The sequence below is a fragment of the Phacochoerus africanus genome, chromosome 7 (assembly GCF_016906955.1).
Source record: "Phacochoerus africanus isolate WHEZ1 chromosome 7, ROS_Pafr_v1, whole genome shotgun sequence".
Taxonomy (NCBI): Eukaryota; Metazoa; Chordata; class Mammalia; order Artiodactyla; family Suidae; genus Phacochoerus; species Phacochoerus africanus.
This window is the reverse complement of record NC_062550.1, coordinates 14,249,355-14,262,602: the sequence shown is the minus strand read 5'-3', so window position 1 is coordinate 14,262,602 and position 13,248 is coordinate 14,249,355. Positions and strand designations below refer to the sequence as shown.

The 13,248-nt window shown below is 46.1% G+C and overlaps 1 protein-coding gene across 1 annotated transcript in view; it reads left to right on the top strand.

The window, feature by feature from the left end:
- TIMP3 (TIMP metallopeptidase inhibitor 3) overlaps positions 1 to 13,248 on the top strand; it is a 56,952-nt gene that overhangs the window by 37,108 nt on the left and 6,596 nt on the right. The window contains exon 2 of the mRNA XM_047786453.1: positions 7,144 to 7,226. Coding sequence (XP_047642409.1) covers positions 7,144 to 7,226 — 83 coding nt within the window. The remainder of the gene's footprint in view (positions 1 to 7,143; positions 7,227 to 13,248) is intronic.

Sequence of the window (13,248 nt, the reverse complement as noted above, 5' to 3'; positions counted from 1 at the left end):
ATGCTGGATGTGAATAAGAGGAGGATGAAGAATCCACTGCTGACTGGACTGAGCAACGTGGAGGTCATGGGTGACCTTGAGAGAGCTGCTTCCATAGAGTGGGGAGGGGCGCTCGGTCATCAAAAGAACTTTTTGAGCTTGGTAACCATCATACCGATTTATACGCTGGGATGGGAAGTGACTTGCCCAAGGTGACAGGGCAGTGACTTCATCCAGGTCCTGTGTGCTCCATGCTTATTCGTTCCAGTGTATCACAGCCACTTCCACAGGGGTTTTCTTGATCTGACCTTTCAGTTTTAGAGCGGCTTTTGGGGCTTGGGGTGGGGATGACAAACAGGCTGGGGACCAGAAGGATTCAGATCAGGCAGGCCCCTCAGGGATCTTCCCCCCACCTTTCCTAAGGCCCTTTCCTAAAACAGGGACATCATCAATATATCCCCCAAAAGGCAGCAGATAATTGAGAGGGAGCTTGAAAAGGCCACTGGAGGTGAGTGCTAAAGATGAGGAAATGCTGGCTTCCTCTGGTTAGCACATTTGAAAATCTAGAAGTGCTCACCATCAGCAAGACTGCTGGACATCATCTGTTTGGCTTCAGGGTTACAAAGTCTTTTCTACATGTGCATGGTCTCACCTGATTAATCACTCTGATTAACCGTAGACTCGTAGTGCTGTGAGAAACCTCATGATCATCAGGTTTTGTGTTTTCTGTTTTTCTCCTTCCTTTCCTGGCTGGGGAGCACAGGATGCTAAGTAGATGATACTGTGTTATATTGCTGAGGTACTCATTTATTGATTCTTATTACTAATCAGAGGATGTGTATATGAGCAACTGGAAAGGGAAGTGGGCGGTCAAGGGGAGGTGGGGGGTCAGTGGATTATAAGGGGGTCCTTCCTTCTAGGGACCAGTCCTCTTTTCCGATTCTTAGCAGTGCTAACAGTGGAGGGTGGGGAGGTGCAGAAAAATTATGAACTCTTTTGCAATCAGTACAAATCTCATGGAAAGGTTCTGAGGCAGTCTGCTTTCTCAGGGACCCACCAGCGTTTTTCCCCAGTGAGATACAAACATGCCCTCAGGATATCTGTCCTTCTTTTCCAGGAAAATGGGGACAATAACAGCACCTCATACAGTTGCCATGAGGACAGAGTGAGATGACATGTACACACGCTTGGCACGTTGGAGGGTCTGATGCATGGTAGTTGTTACCAACATGCTCTAGCTCCTGCCCTCCTTCCTAATGCAACAGAAGGCAAGGAGCTAAGGGTTAATTAGTGGGTAGGCAGCTGGAGGAGCAAGGGAGCCGAGCTCTGCCCTCCTTGCAGAGGTGAACATGCTGCCTGTCCTCGGTGCACAGGAAGTGAGAACTGCTGAGCAGCTGAGCCAGGTGAGCTATGGGGTCTCTTGCTTATTGCCTTTACCCTGAGTACTCTGGCCTCAGAAATGACCTTTCCTTTGCCATCCTTTGAGGATGACAACTGGGAAAACATCAGGTGCCCATCAGACAAGCTGGATTGCAGGCATCCCTCCCTCCTTATTTCTGGGGTGCTTCCATGGAAATAGGCACAATTTTAATACTTGTAGATCCCTCTTTTCCTTTAAATTCAAGTCCAAGAGACAGGTGAGCCCAGAGTCCAAGCTTTTGCGCCCACTTAGATCCTGCCTGCTGCTGTCAGAGTAGCCCCTTCTCCAGGGTTGACACTAATAGTGACTTTTGCTTTTGGAGAAATTCATTCTATCTACTAGTCAAGTGTGCCTTACTTATCCTCCCTCTCCTCCTAAAGACCATATCTTAAGCTAGTAAAAGCATCCTACAGGGCTTTTGGGAGACAGAAATGGGGCAGTGTGTGTGTGTGTGTGTGTGTGTGTGTGTGTGTGTGTGTGTTAGAGGTAGTATCTCACCCACTAGGTGGCTGAATCAACTCCTGTATCATGGAGAGGGTCTACTGCTCTTAACAGGATGCTCAGATGGCCAGAATCCAGAGTCTTCATTAGTTGGTATACACTAATTCAGTTTAAGGCTCCTTGATCCCAAACCCAGCCAAACTCAGCCTTCCAGCTCACCAGTAGGAAAGTCCAACAATAAGTTTGGAGTAAAAAGGTCTGGATTTGATTGAAGATGATTGGGTAGGAGGTAGAAGGAGAGGATGAGAGGCAGGGGCCAGCTTATGGGTGTTTTATCCCTCTCTGAATATGTTGATGAACAGCAGATGTGCAATTTCTGGGCACACCAGCAAGCTGCACTGGGCACAGAATCCTGTTGGCATCAAAACTGGTATTTGTTCAAAACTTATGTTGCTTGTGGTCTACATTACCCTGAATGGGTGGGGGCGGGCAGCACGCAATTATTTCTGGAAGGGATGTGCCTTGTTTTGCTTGTTTCTGCAAGTTCTTATTATACTTCTAATAAATAAAAAATATTTAAAGGAAGGAAAGATAATTCCATAGATATACCTTTGCACCTGGATCCTAAAGTGTATGATGTATTTAAGAGGGTCCCACATACTTATATTCTGTGTGCCAATCATATAAGTACACAGAGTCTGGTCAGTTTCTTCTTACACGCTTTACAGTTAAAATACTCTTCACTCTGCTTTCTTTTCACTTTCACACCCCCAGAAGCTCAGCAGCATAAAAGACTCCAAGGCTAAGATTCATGCTGCACCTCATCCCTACGTCTCTAACTAGTGCTTCTGTACCTTGGAGATCAGCCCTCTAGCCATGAACTTGTAAACTTTGTCTTCCCACTAGACTGTGCTCCGTGGAGGTGGGAAATGGAACTTCTATTTCTTGTTGTCACCTCCAATAGAACCCAACTCATTTTCCTGCACACCAACCCAGTCACGCCCATGTTGATTTAGCTGCTGGAGGACACTGGGGAGACAATCTAGGGGCCACTCTCCAGCATGGAGGAGAATAAAGACAACATGTGTTCAGCCAAGTCCATCTGTAAAGGTGGCTTCCAGCCACCACATCAAGGTAGTGGGAACGGCCACACATGCTGCCAGCTCTAAGTCTGGAAACTGTCTTCTGTCGTTGCTGAACCGTGACCTCCCTGCACCTTCCCTGTCCACTCTGGTCCCTGGGCCAGCGGATGCCTTGGGAGCACCCTCGCTGCCAAAGAGGAAAGTACAAAATAGCACATATTTGAATTGCAGAGGAAAAACTGAAGCAAATAAAGACATATTAATTCACAGACCAAATAGGCGGATTTGGGGTTGGCCAACGATTTTATTTTGGAAGGACTTTGCAAATATATTTGGAAGAGCAGAATGTTATTTAATTTTAGTTAAGTTTAATGCAGTTTTATTTTTGTAAGGAAAACACTGGTGTGGCCTCTGCACTGGGTCATCTCGGCCTTGGTCTTTCTGGACCATGAGTGTGGGATCTTGTTGGTCCCGGCAGGTTGTTCTTGGGTTACAGGTGAGTGATGAGTTGGGATAGGTGAAGTGGGTGCTCCAGGCCTAAGTTTGCTCTAACAAGTTAGTATGTGCTGCCTTACCTCTCCCTGATATTTTATAAGTCCAGGGTATTTTGACAAACTTGTCTTTCTCCTTATCCTAAGGCCTTAGGATACTCAGGATTCGACATAGTACAGAAGTCACAGTAGTGGTGATAACACCAATAACAGTGACAGCAAACACATAGGATTTGGGATGGGCCACATGCTGTTCTCAGGGCTTGTACTCCTTAACCCTCACAGCAGCTTTATGAGGTATTGTCTTGTCATAGATTAGGAAACAGAGGCACAGAGAGGCTTACTAACTTGCCTAAGGTCACATAGCACCAGTGCTGGGATTCAAACCCAGGCCCTCAGGCTCTAGAGACCAGGCTCTTTAATTCTATGTCATGTTGCTGCTCCACTAGTAATAAGTACATCACTTATAAGCCACGTGAGGGGCACTGGGCCAAGACAATCAGAGAGATTTAGGAGGAAAGAGCTCTGGGGACACAGGACTTTGCCTGAGACCGCGCTGTAATGGTGGAACTCAAACTCATATGTGGCTTCCTGATTACAAAACCTTACTCTCTTTTCCCTGAACTATTCTCAGATGAAAATGTTCCAAGCTCAGGCCATTTCAGGGTAAGGAAGGAACTGGCTCACTCTGCATGCAGAAGCTTCCAGAAGTACCCAACTTTATAGGACAAGTCTGCTTATGACATGTTAAGTCCAAATGAAGTCAAGCCATTTTTGAGCCAGGAAAGGGTAGACCTTGCTATTTAAAGGAATCTTTTTTGCTTTTTTTTTTCCCCTCAAGGCAAAGACTCCCTCCTTCATTTACCTTCTGTATTAATGAAGCAGCAGAAGATGGAGCCAAATCGATTCAGGAAGAATCAATAGAAAAGTCCTGGCAGAGATGCCTTCTGCCCAATAGTTAAGCTGTTACAACCTGCCTGTGGGAGTTAATGTAGAGGAAATAGTCCCTGGGGCCTCTGGGAGGATGGCTCCCTGCCAAGGATGCTGTTTTAAAGTTAGACACAGAGGTAGAGGCAGAATCTTTAGGGGACTTGGCCTGGGATCTTGACAAACTCTTGTTTCTACAGCAGACTTGGAAACAGCCACTCACCTCTTCCCAACTTGAGCTGCCTCCACTATACTGCTAACTTTGCCAATGGTCTCTGTGTCTTGCCATCCCTGGCAAGTAAGGTCCGGAGGGGCCATTGATTCATCTGGGTCCTGATTTCATGTCTGACTGGGAGAGTAGTCTCCAAGCTTAGCTGGAGAGCAAGAGGTTAGGATTCAGTTGGGCTAGGGGAAGTAGTTCTTACTAAAGAAATTTTATTTATTTATTTTTATTTTATTTTTATTTTATTTTTTTGTCTTTTGTCTTTTTTGTTGTTGTTGTTGCTATTTCTTGGGCCGCTCCCGCGGCATATGGAGGTTCCCAGGCTAGGGGTCGAATCGGAGCTGTAGCCACCGGCCTACGCCAGAGCCACAGCAACGCGGGATCCGAGCCGCATCTGCAACCTACACCACAGCTCACGGCAACGCCGGATCGTTAACCCACTGAGCAAGGGCAGGGACCGAACCCGCAACCTCATGGTTCCTAGTCGGATTCGTTAACCACTGCGCTACGACGGGAACTCCTAAAGAAATTTTTAAGAGTTAGAGTCTATGAACTGAGAAACCTGGTGAAGCATCCAAAATGGGGAAGGATAATAAAGCTACCAGAATAGGCAGGGGTGTGTGTGTGTGTGTGTGTGTGTGTGTTTTAAGGTAATCTGTTTAACAAACTTTTACTAAGCACCTAATCTTTTCAGGGCTAAGTGCAATGTGAGGTAGGAAAGAGTGATAAGATCCTAGAGCTAGAAGAGTTCAAGCTGCAATTCAAAACACAGCTGCTCTACATGCAAAATCCATTCCATTCTGGTCAAGGTCCTGGCATGGGAGCATCCCAGCCCCCTTTGATGGAGAAGCTCTCTGCCCCGCTGGCAGCACCACTTCAACCCGCCCTGACTTTGTTGCTAGTTCTTATTATGAGATGATTTTTTTTTCTTTGGCTGGGCTAATAAATGTAACTTCTTTGCAGTTTTCGAGTTCTGTCTTCAAGACCTGTCCATTTGCTGGTTTAACAAATAATGAAGATGGCTGTTGAGTACCTCGTCTTCATGTATAATAGAAAAAGAAGTCTCTTGTAATCTCCTAGGCAGTCTTCTCTTCTCTGTGTTTTTACTGCACATAGTAAACGCCTCTTTCCCAATCTTTGTCACACTGGGTCTGTCTATTTTCGTATTCATAGTCAACTAAAATTTACTGAACCACTTCTAACCACATGTTGTAAGAAATTTAATAAAATTTTTCATTTAATTCTCATTCCAATTACCTGACACAAGTAGTATACACCCTTTTTACAGCTGAGAAAGTTGAGGCTCAGAAAAAGGAAGTGGTTTTACTTCTCTGTGGGTTTCCTCAGCTGTGTGACGTAGGTGTTAACATTATGTGCACATAGTAGGTGTGTGATAAGTGGAAGCTATTTTTCTTTTCTTTTTTTATCTTTTTAGGGCCACAACCCGAGGCATATGGGAGTTCTCTGGCTAGGGGTAAATCAGAGCTGTAGCTGCCCAACCACAGCCACTGCAATGCCAGATTTGAGCCACACTTGCGACCTATACCGAAGCTCATGGCGATGCTGGATCCTTAACCCACTGAATGAGGACAGGGATCAAACCTGCATCCTCATGGATTCTAGTCATATTCTTAATCTGCTGCCACATCGGAAATTCTGGGAACTATTTTTCTGGAAACAAAACTTCCATGGTCAGCCCATTCCATTTTTGTCAATGATGTGATGATAATGGTGATATTAATAAAACTGATCTAATATACACTCTGTCCAAGACACTGTGCCAGGAGTTCACATGCATTATCTTTCTTAATCCTTTCAACCAGGTAACTGCTATCATTACTATCCTATTTTATAAAAGAGGAAATTGGAGGCCAGAAACAAAGTTACCTACCCACAGTCATAAAAGCCATAAAGAACGGGGCTGAGATTAGAACAGTTTGGTTGGTTCCTGAGCCTCTGCTTCCAACTGCTTCCCCCTCCACCACATCCTCATTGAGCTGCTCTCTACTGCATCCCTTGCATCTAAGTACCAAGCGCCCCATCAGAGTGCCAACTGGGGCATGGAGAGAAGCTGGCATGAATCACAACCCTGTGGGTGTATTAAGATGGGACGAAATTAATGCATGCAAAGGAAGAGCCCAATGAGGGAGAGCTCAGAAAGAGGTCCTGGTACAAAAAGGATAGGTCTAGGAGACCACGGGTTTTCAGATGTGCAATGGAGGAAGGGCAGGAGGCTCTAACAGGGGAAGTAGATTTTGGATTATTGTGAAATCACAGAGTCAAGAAACTCCTCCGGGGGTGAGTGCAGCCTAGGAATTTCCAACCAGCAACTATGAACATTTAGGGAAATTAATTCCAAAAATGTTTGCCTTCTCTTTCTCTTCCACTCCTCCCTGACCACCCTAACCCAGTGCCTCTTATCTGAATTCTTTCTCATATAAACACTATCACCTAGTTGCCTCAAAGTTACAAAGAAAGCAATTCCAGGTACACCGGGGGCTGGATGCCCATCTGAGACATGATCCCTGATGTGGTTCACACCTCCCTAACCTCCCTGTCTCCACCTTGTCTTTTCTGCAGTGATCCGGGCCAAGGTGGTGGGGAAGAAGCTGGTGAAGGAGGGGCCCTTTGGCACACTGGTCTACACCATCAAGCAGATGAAGGTGAGTGGCAGCAGCCCAATCCTAGGCCCCAGGAAGGTTTGGGGGGATTTTTCTTTCCTTTTTTTTTTTTTTTTTTTTTTGCCAGTGAGTCTTGGCCAATGGAGGCAAGTAGGATTTGACTTCTGGTGTGTGTTTGCTTAGTGTCTGAGCCCCAGCCCCAGTCCTACACCTGGTGTGAGAGGATGTAGGCAAGGCAGCAGAAAGGGATGGGTGGTGGCTGCTTCATCCAGAGCTAAGGCAGGCGGAGTCCCTCAGAGGCAGCTGTAAAGAAGCTGGGCTCTGGAACTAGACAGCAGTTAGCCCTGTTACCTCGTAACTCTGAGACACTGGCCAAGGCCTGCCTCTTCCTGGTCTTCTCATCTGTAACATCAGGGGTGGGGTGTGTGGACTAGATGGTCTCTCTGGGCTCTTCCAAGGTCTGACTTTTTTGAGATTCAACAATGCCTATTGGTCTTATGTAGTCACTGAGGTCACAACTTAGGTTTAACCCCTCAAGACTTCACATTGCCTTGTGCTGATCACAGGAACTTCAAACCCAGGTAGGAACTGCGCCCTCTTTCCCTATTTTCCTTCCACTTAGCTTACTTGCCTTAGAATTATCCCTTTTCCTGAGCTCAGTTTTACCATCTGTTAACAGTGCGGGGTTGGACTGGGTATACCTAAGAGCCCTCCTGGTTCAGGCATTTCAGGATTTTAAGTGCCCTGGGACACCAGCTGCATTACTTCTAAGCAGGAGCTCATTTGGGTGCTTCAGCAGCCAGCTGGGCCTCTGCTCTGAACAGTTTGGCAGCTGGCCATATCCCACCTTTGTCAGTGCCTCCCTACGTGCAGCACTCTGTGCCGGGAGCCCTGGAGGCCACGAGGAAGACGTGCTTCCTATGCTTAGGAACTACACTCAGGCGGGGAGAGAAGACACATGTGCATGACTAATCAGAGGTTCAAGATGGGGTGTGCCCAGGTCTTAGTGGACTGCCAGCCTTGTACTCAGTGCTCATATTTGCATTCCTAGCAATTAGGGTGGGACCCGGCAGGCTAGAGGGACTTGGTGCATGCTTGTTCATCTAATAAGGGAATGAGGAAACTTATTTCCACTAGCTTAGAGGAAACTCCCCAGAGGAGACAAGCCTTGATGCCCCCTGGATGGAATTGAGAGGAGGAATAACACAGCCTATAGGTGGTACTCAGCCATCTCAGAGGCAGACCTCCTATGCATTATTCCTGTGTCCTGAGGCCTGAGGTTAGATGTACTGAGTTTGTGGAACCTGTTGCTTTGGATTCAATTTTGGAAACATCCACAGCCTTCTGGTTATGTAATGTCCAGAGTCAGCCCTGGCCAGCTGCCCTTGGCTGCCCAAGCCTGGTCATGGGACCAGCTTATGTCTTCAGACAGCCACGGGGAAAGAAGAGTGGGCGGAGGGGGACCAACAAGAGCAGTATCAACCCAAAACACCCACTGTGTAACCCCTGGCGGCTGAGGAGCAAATGCCAAAGCAGATTAAACAAAAGCAGAGGTTCAGGAGGTGCATTCCCTGCCTGCTCTAGAACAGTCCTTCCCATTGTGAGATGCTTGGTAGCCAGCATAGAGCTGGGAGGGGAAGAGCTGGGCAGAGTTCCTCAGCTTGCTTAGCTTCCCTTCTTCCGGACCTGGAAGCCAGGTTGACCAGAGGCCCTTGCTGTGGGCAGAATGTCCCATTCCACTCACACTGGGTGTAAGAACAGCTACTGAGATGTTTAGAGGCCAAATAATACTTCCTTTCCTATCCACTTCAGAGTATACACACCCACTCCAAATGCTGGTCTTATGCTAGCCATTCACCGTTTCTCAGGTCCATGGATCAGGGGGCTGGGCATTAGATAAAATAAAATCCCTTGTTTTACTTGTGACCTAGGCTTAAAGGGAAATAAGTTGCTCAAAGTCACACAGTTTATTAAAGGCAGTTCTATTTCCCAAGCTGAAGTGTCAGGATTCCTTTCTAATCCTGTGTGTTCTTTATATGACCCCCCCCCCCTGCCAAAACTCCCTGCCATCTTACTTTGATCATCAACCACTGTCTAATATCTTTTATCAACTCTGCCCCTGCTAACAGCCCAATATGAGATTACCCACAGAACTGGTCATTACCCTTCTACCCAGAGAGGCCACTGGATTCTGCTGGTCTCCAGGTTACCGGTCTGCTAATCCAAGAAGGTACGGGATCCAGGAGTAGGTTATCTGACCATCCTCCCTCCCTGCTTTCTCTCTCCCTCCTCCCCATCCTCTCTGTGCTTAGCACTGAGCTTTGGGCTCCGGATACAAAGATAATTGTTATAATGAATATAAGACTCCATATAAGTCATGGTGAATGAGCATTGTACCATGCATCCTGATAAGCCATGTATGGATTAATTGTCACAGCAACCCTATGGAATTAGCCTCTACTTTGCAGGTGAGACTTGGAAAGGTTATATAGTCAAGATCATGTAGCTAGAAAGCAGCAAACCAGAGGTTTTGCCTACAAGGAGATTACACAGCAGTGAAGCAGCAGGCTGATTCATCATTCCTACTCACTGTGGGGGCTCCCCCCATCCTATTTGTATCTAGTGCCCCAAGGGAACAAAAGGAGGTTAGCTTGGGTTTATGGGTTTGTCATCCAACACTGTAGCTCTTGACTTGCAAAGGGTGTATCAAAAAATCTTTGTAGGAGAGAAGGAGGAGTGTCCAGAGCGCAGAGCCTGCAGGAGTTTTGGCACTGGTCCCTGGGTGCTTTGTTCTGGTGGATTAGAGTCTACCCTAGAGAGTCAGACAGGCAAGGCAAGGGCTCCCTTAGAGCAGGACTAAAGGAACTCAGAAAAAGTGAGAATTTGAGCCGCCCTGTCTGACCTCTCTCTTCTCTCTCAGAGTTCCCACCCCCTCCCCCCAAACTTCTCACCAGATGAAAGGCAAGCAGACCCTCTCCCACATGCTAATTCCAGAGCCTCTGGTCCTCCTCTCAGGCATATCTTGAGTGTGCAGAAACCCACAGGTGTGTGTTGGGGGCGGGGAGGGTGTTAGAATGCTGAGGGAGCACACTGCAAACCCAAACCTGGAGACTGGCTGGGACTGAGGTGCTGGGCTATGGTGCAAAGGTGGAAGTCTCCAGAATAGGATATTCTAATCTTTGGGGACCTTATCTCTTATCAGGCCCATGAGAAAGTGGTCTGCTTGTCCTGGAGCTGTAGCTTGTGTCATGAAGACATGTTCTTAGGCTGGGTCTAGGGGGCAGTATGTGGGGGACATTATATCCCAGCTAGTCTTGGGAAGGTCCCGTGGGGAGGCCTGCTGGTCATGTGCATGTCTTGACTCGGGTCTGGACAGATCTGCTGGACAATGAGAAGGCTTGGCCCCCAGGGACTTCCGTTAGGGCTTTGTCTAATCATATGAGCAATAGCAGGCTCTCGCCTTTGAAGCTCCAGCTGGTAGCCTCTCTGACCCCTTAGCCCACAGGGAACTGTTCTCCTCCTCCCAATGCCTGTGACTCTTTATGGTTTAGGACCTGCATTAGCCCTCAGCAGAGCCTCCTTCCGTTCCCATGTGCTCTGCCTCCCCAGCTAGAGAGCCCATTCTGTGAGAGAAGATCCACGCACTTGGTACCTCATGAGGTATCTAATGACTCAGACACTCAGTCGTTTATGAGAATAAGTCATGAGTTTAAATGAGTTCAAGATATAAAGCAGCATCCAGTGCAGTGCTGATCCTCCATGGGCATGCCAGAAATATCTGACATAGTGGCGATATGTTATGCTGTGACTATAGAATGAAGACCAGACATTCCATAAGAAATAGGTAAAACTCCCCAAACTCAGGCATTTCTCACGTTATTTGTCCTTTCACCCCAAGGGAAGTTAACATCTTGGAACTTTGTGTGGATAGTATCACTAAGCAAGGCCTAGAGGCTTGTAGAGTCCAATATGATATAGACATATGTTGTGTATATATATGTGTGTGTGTGTATACACACACACACACACACACACACACACACATATGTTGCGGTAGAATATTATAATGGAACATTATTCGGCCTTTAAAAATAAGGAAATTCTTTCATTTTTGACAACTTAGATGAACCCAGAGGACGTTATGCTAAGTGTAAAAAGCCGGACACAGAAAGACAAATATTGCATGATCTCATTTGTGGAATCTAAAAAAGTCAAATTCTTACAAGCAGAGAGTAGAATGGTGTTTTACCAGGGTCTAGAAGGTGGAGGAATTAGGGAGATGTTGGTGAAAGGGTAAAAACTTGTGGCACCCCAGCAAGAGTAAGTTTTGGAGTTCTGATGGATAGCATGGTGGCAGTAGTTAACAATATTGTACTAGATACTAGAAATCTGCTAAGAGAGTAGATGGTAAGTGTTCCCACACATAGCTAACTATGTAGATGACGTGACAGATGCACTAACTAGCTTCACTGTGGGAATTAGTGTATACATGCATCAAAACATCGTTGTTGTACATCTTACACTGATTAACTTTTTATCTGTTAATTTACCTCAATAAAGCTGGGGGCGAGGGTAGGGGAAGGGCAATGTGCCTATGTCTGAAACCCACTTCAACCACTCGCACTAAAAGATGGGGTTGGGCAAGATGTGTAGGAAGAAGAGGACCAAAGGCTTCCCTCCACTCATTACTAACTTCCGTATAACTAGTTTTAAGCTAACTCTTACTGAATGTGTAGCGAGTGCTATTCTAAGGCATTTCATTCTCAAAAAAAAAACCACCTTATAAGTACCTTGTCCCATCTTACATATGAAAAATCTGAGGCCCAAGATGGTAGGCAACTTTCTGAGAGGCCAATAAATGGCAGAGACAAGATGCAGACTCTGGCTGGCTGTCTGCAGAACCTGAATTTACCATTAATCCTCCATTGCATCAACTGGATTAGATTAATATCCTTTTCAATGCTGAGAGTCTCAGATTTTCTGATGTCAGAACATAATAAGCCCATTATAAACCTCCTACAGAGATGGTTAGTTCAAACCAATTCTAGTTCTCTATGACTATAGACCTAATAATACTTTAGGATTAATATTCAGGTCAAGCTGGATTATTACAAAGAAAAGACAATAAGTAAAACCTGGCTTTACCATACATTTACCATTTTGTTATTTTCAGAATTTACCCTAAAAAGCAGCTCTGTATTTGTCAGACTCAGTCATTTGCAGTGTATTAAGATTTTGATTTGGTGTGCAAATGCTAGAAACCACGTTAAAATATAGGGTTCTTAAAATTCAAAAGCTGCAGTGATGCCAAGCTTATTTCAAGATAAGTTCTTACCAGGCAGGATTTTGATTCTTACCCACAGAGCAGAGAGGAGATAAAGGGGACAGAATAACATAGAATAAACTGGGGCTCCAATAAGCTGGCCTGAAAGACCTAGAGTGAGTGCTGAGTTGAAACATTTGCCAAAAAGTCAAAGGTCGGCCACACCAAAATGAGAAGTTGTTGGGCCCAGGAGTGAGTATAGGGGATGTTGTCCGAAGGCCACACTTGATGATGTGTACTCAGCAGCATCTTAAGCATGGTTCCTATTAAAGCCAGAGAGGCACCATCCATCACTGAAGAAGTAGGGGTATGATGTGACATGCCCCTGCTCCCCCTGGCACAAGTGAAAACTGAGTGAGGACAGTGCTTCTTGTTGCTCTTAACCATTTCCTTGTTCAGCTAGAGAACCTCTTGGGAGAAGAGGATTAAGAAGGGGGGCCAGGTAAATTAAAAGCACCTGCACCAATGGTTGCACACAATTAGAGCAACATTCCGCTTGAAAAGGCAGAGGCTCCCAAACTCTGTTGGTCCAACAGACCCTTTGTGATGACAGAGGGCCTCACGGACCACTACCCCCACCAGCTAGTCGTCACTTAAAAGAAGACAGGGAAGAAAAAAAAAACAAAAAAAAACAGCCCATTAGACTGAATGGGAGGCACTTAGATGAGACACAAATGAGGTGATGTCTGGCTTTTGATAAATTACCATAAGTAAATTAATAACACATGCCAGGAATTAAAG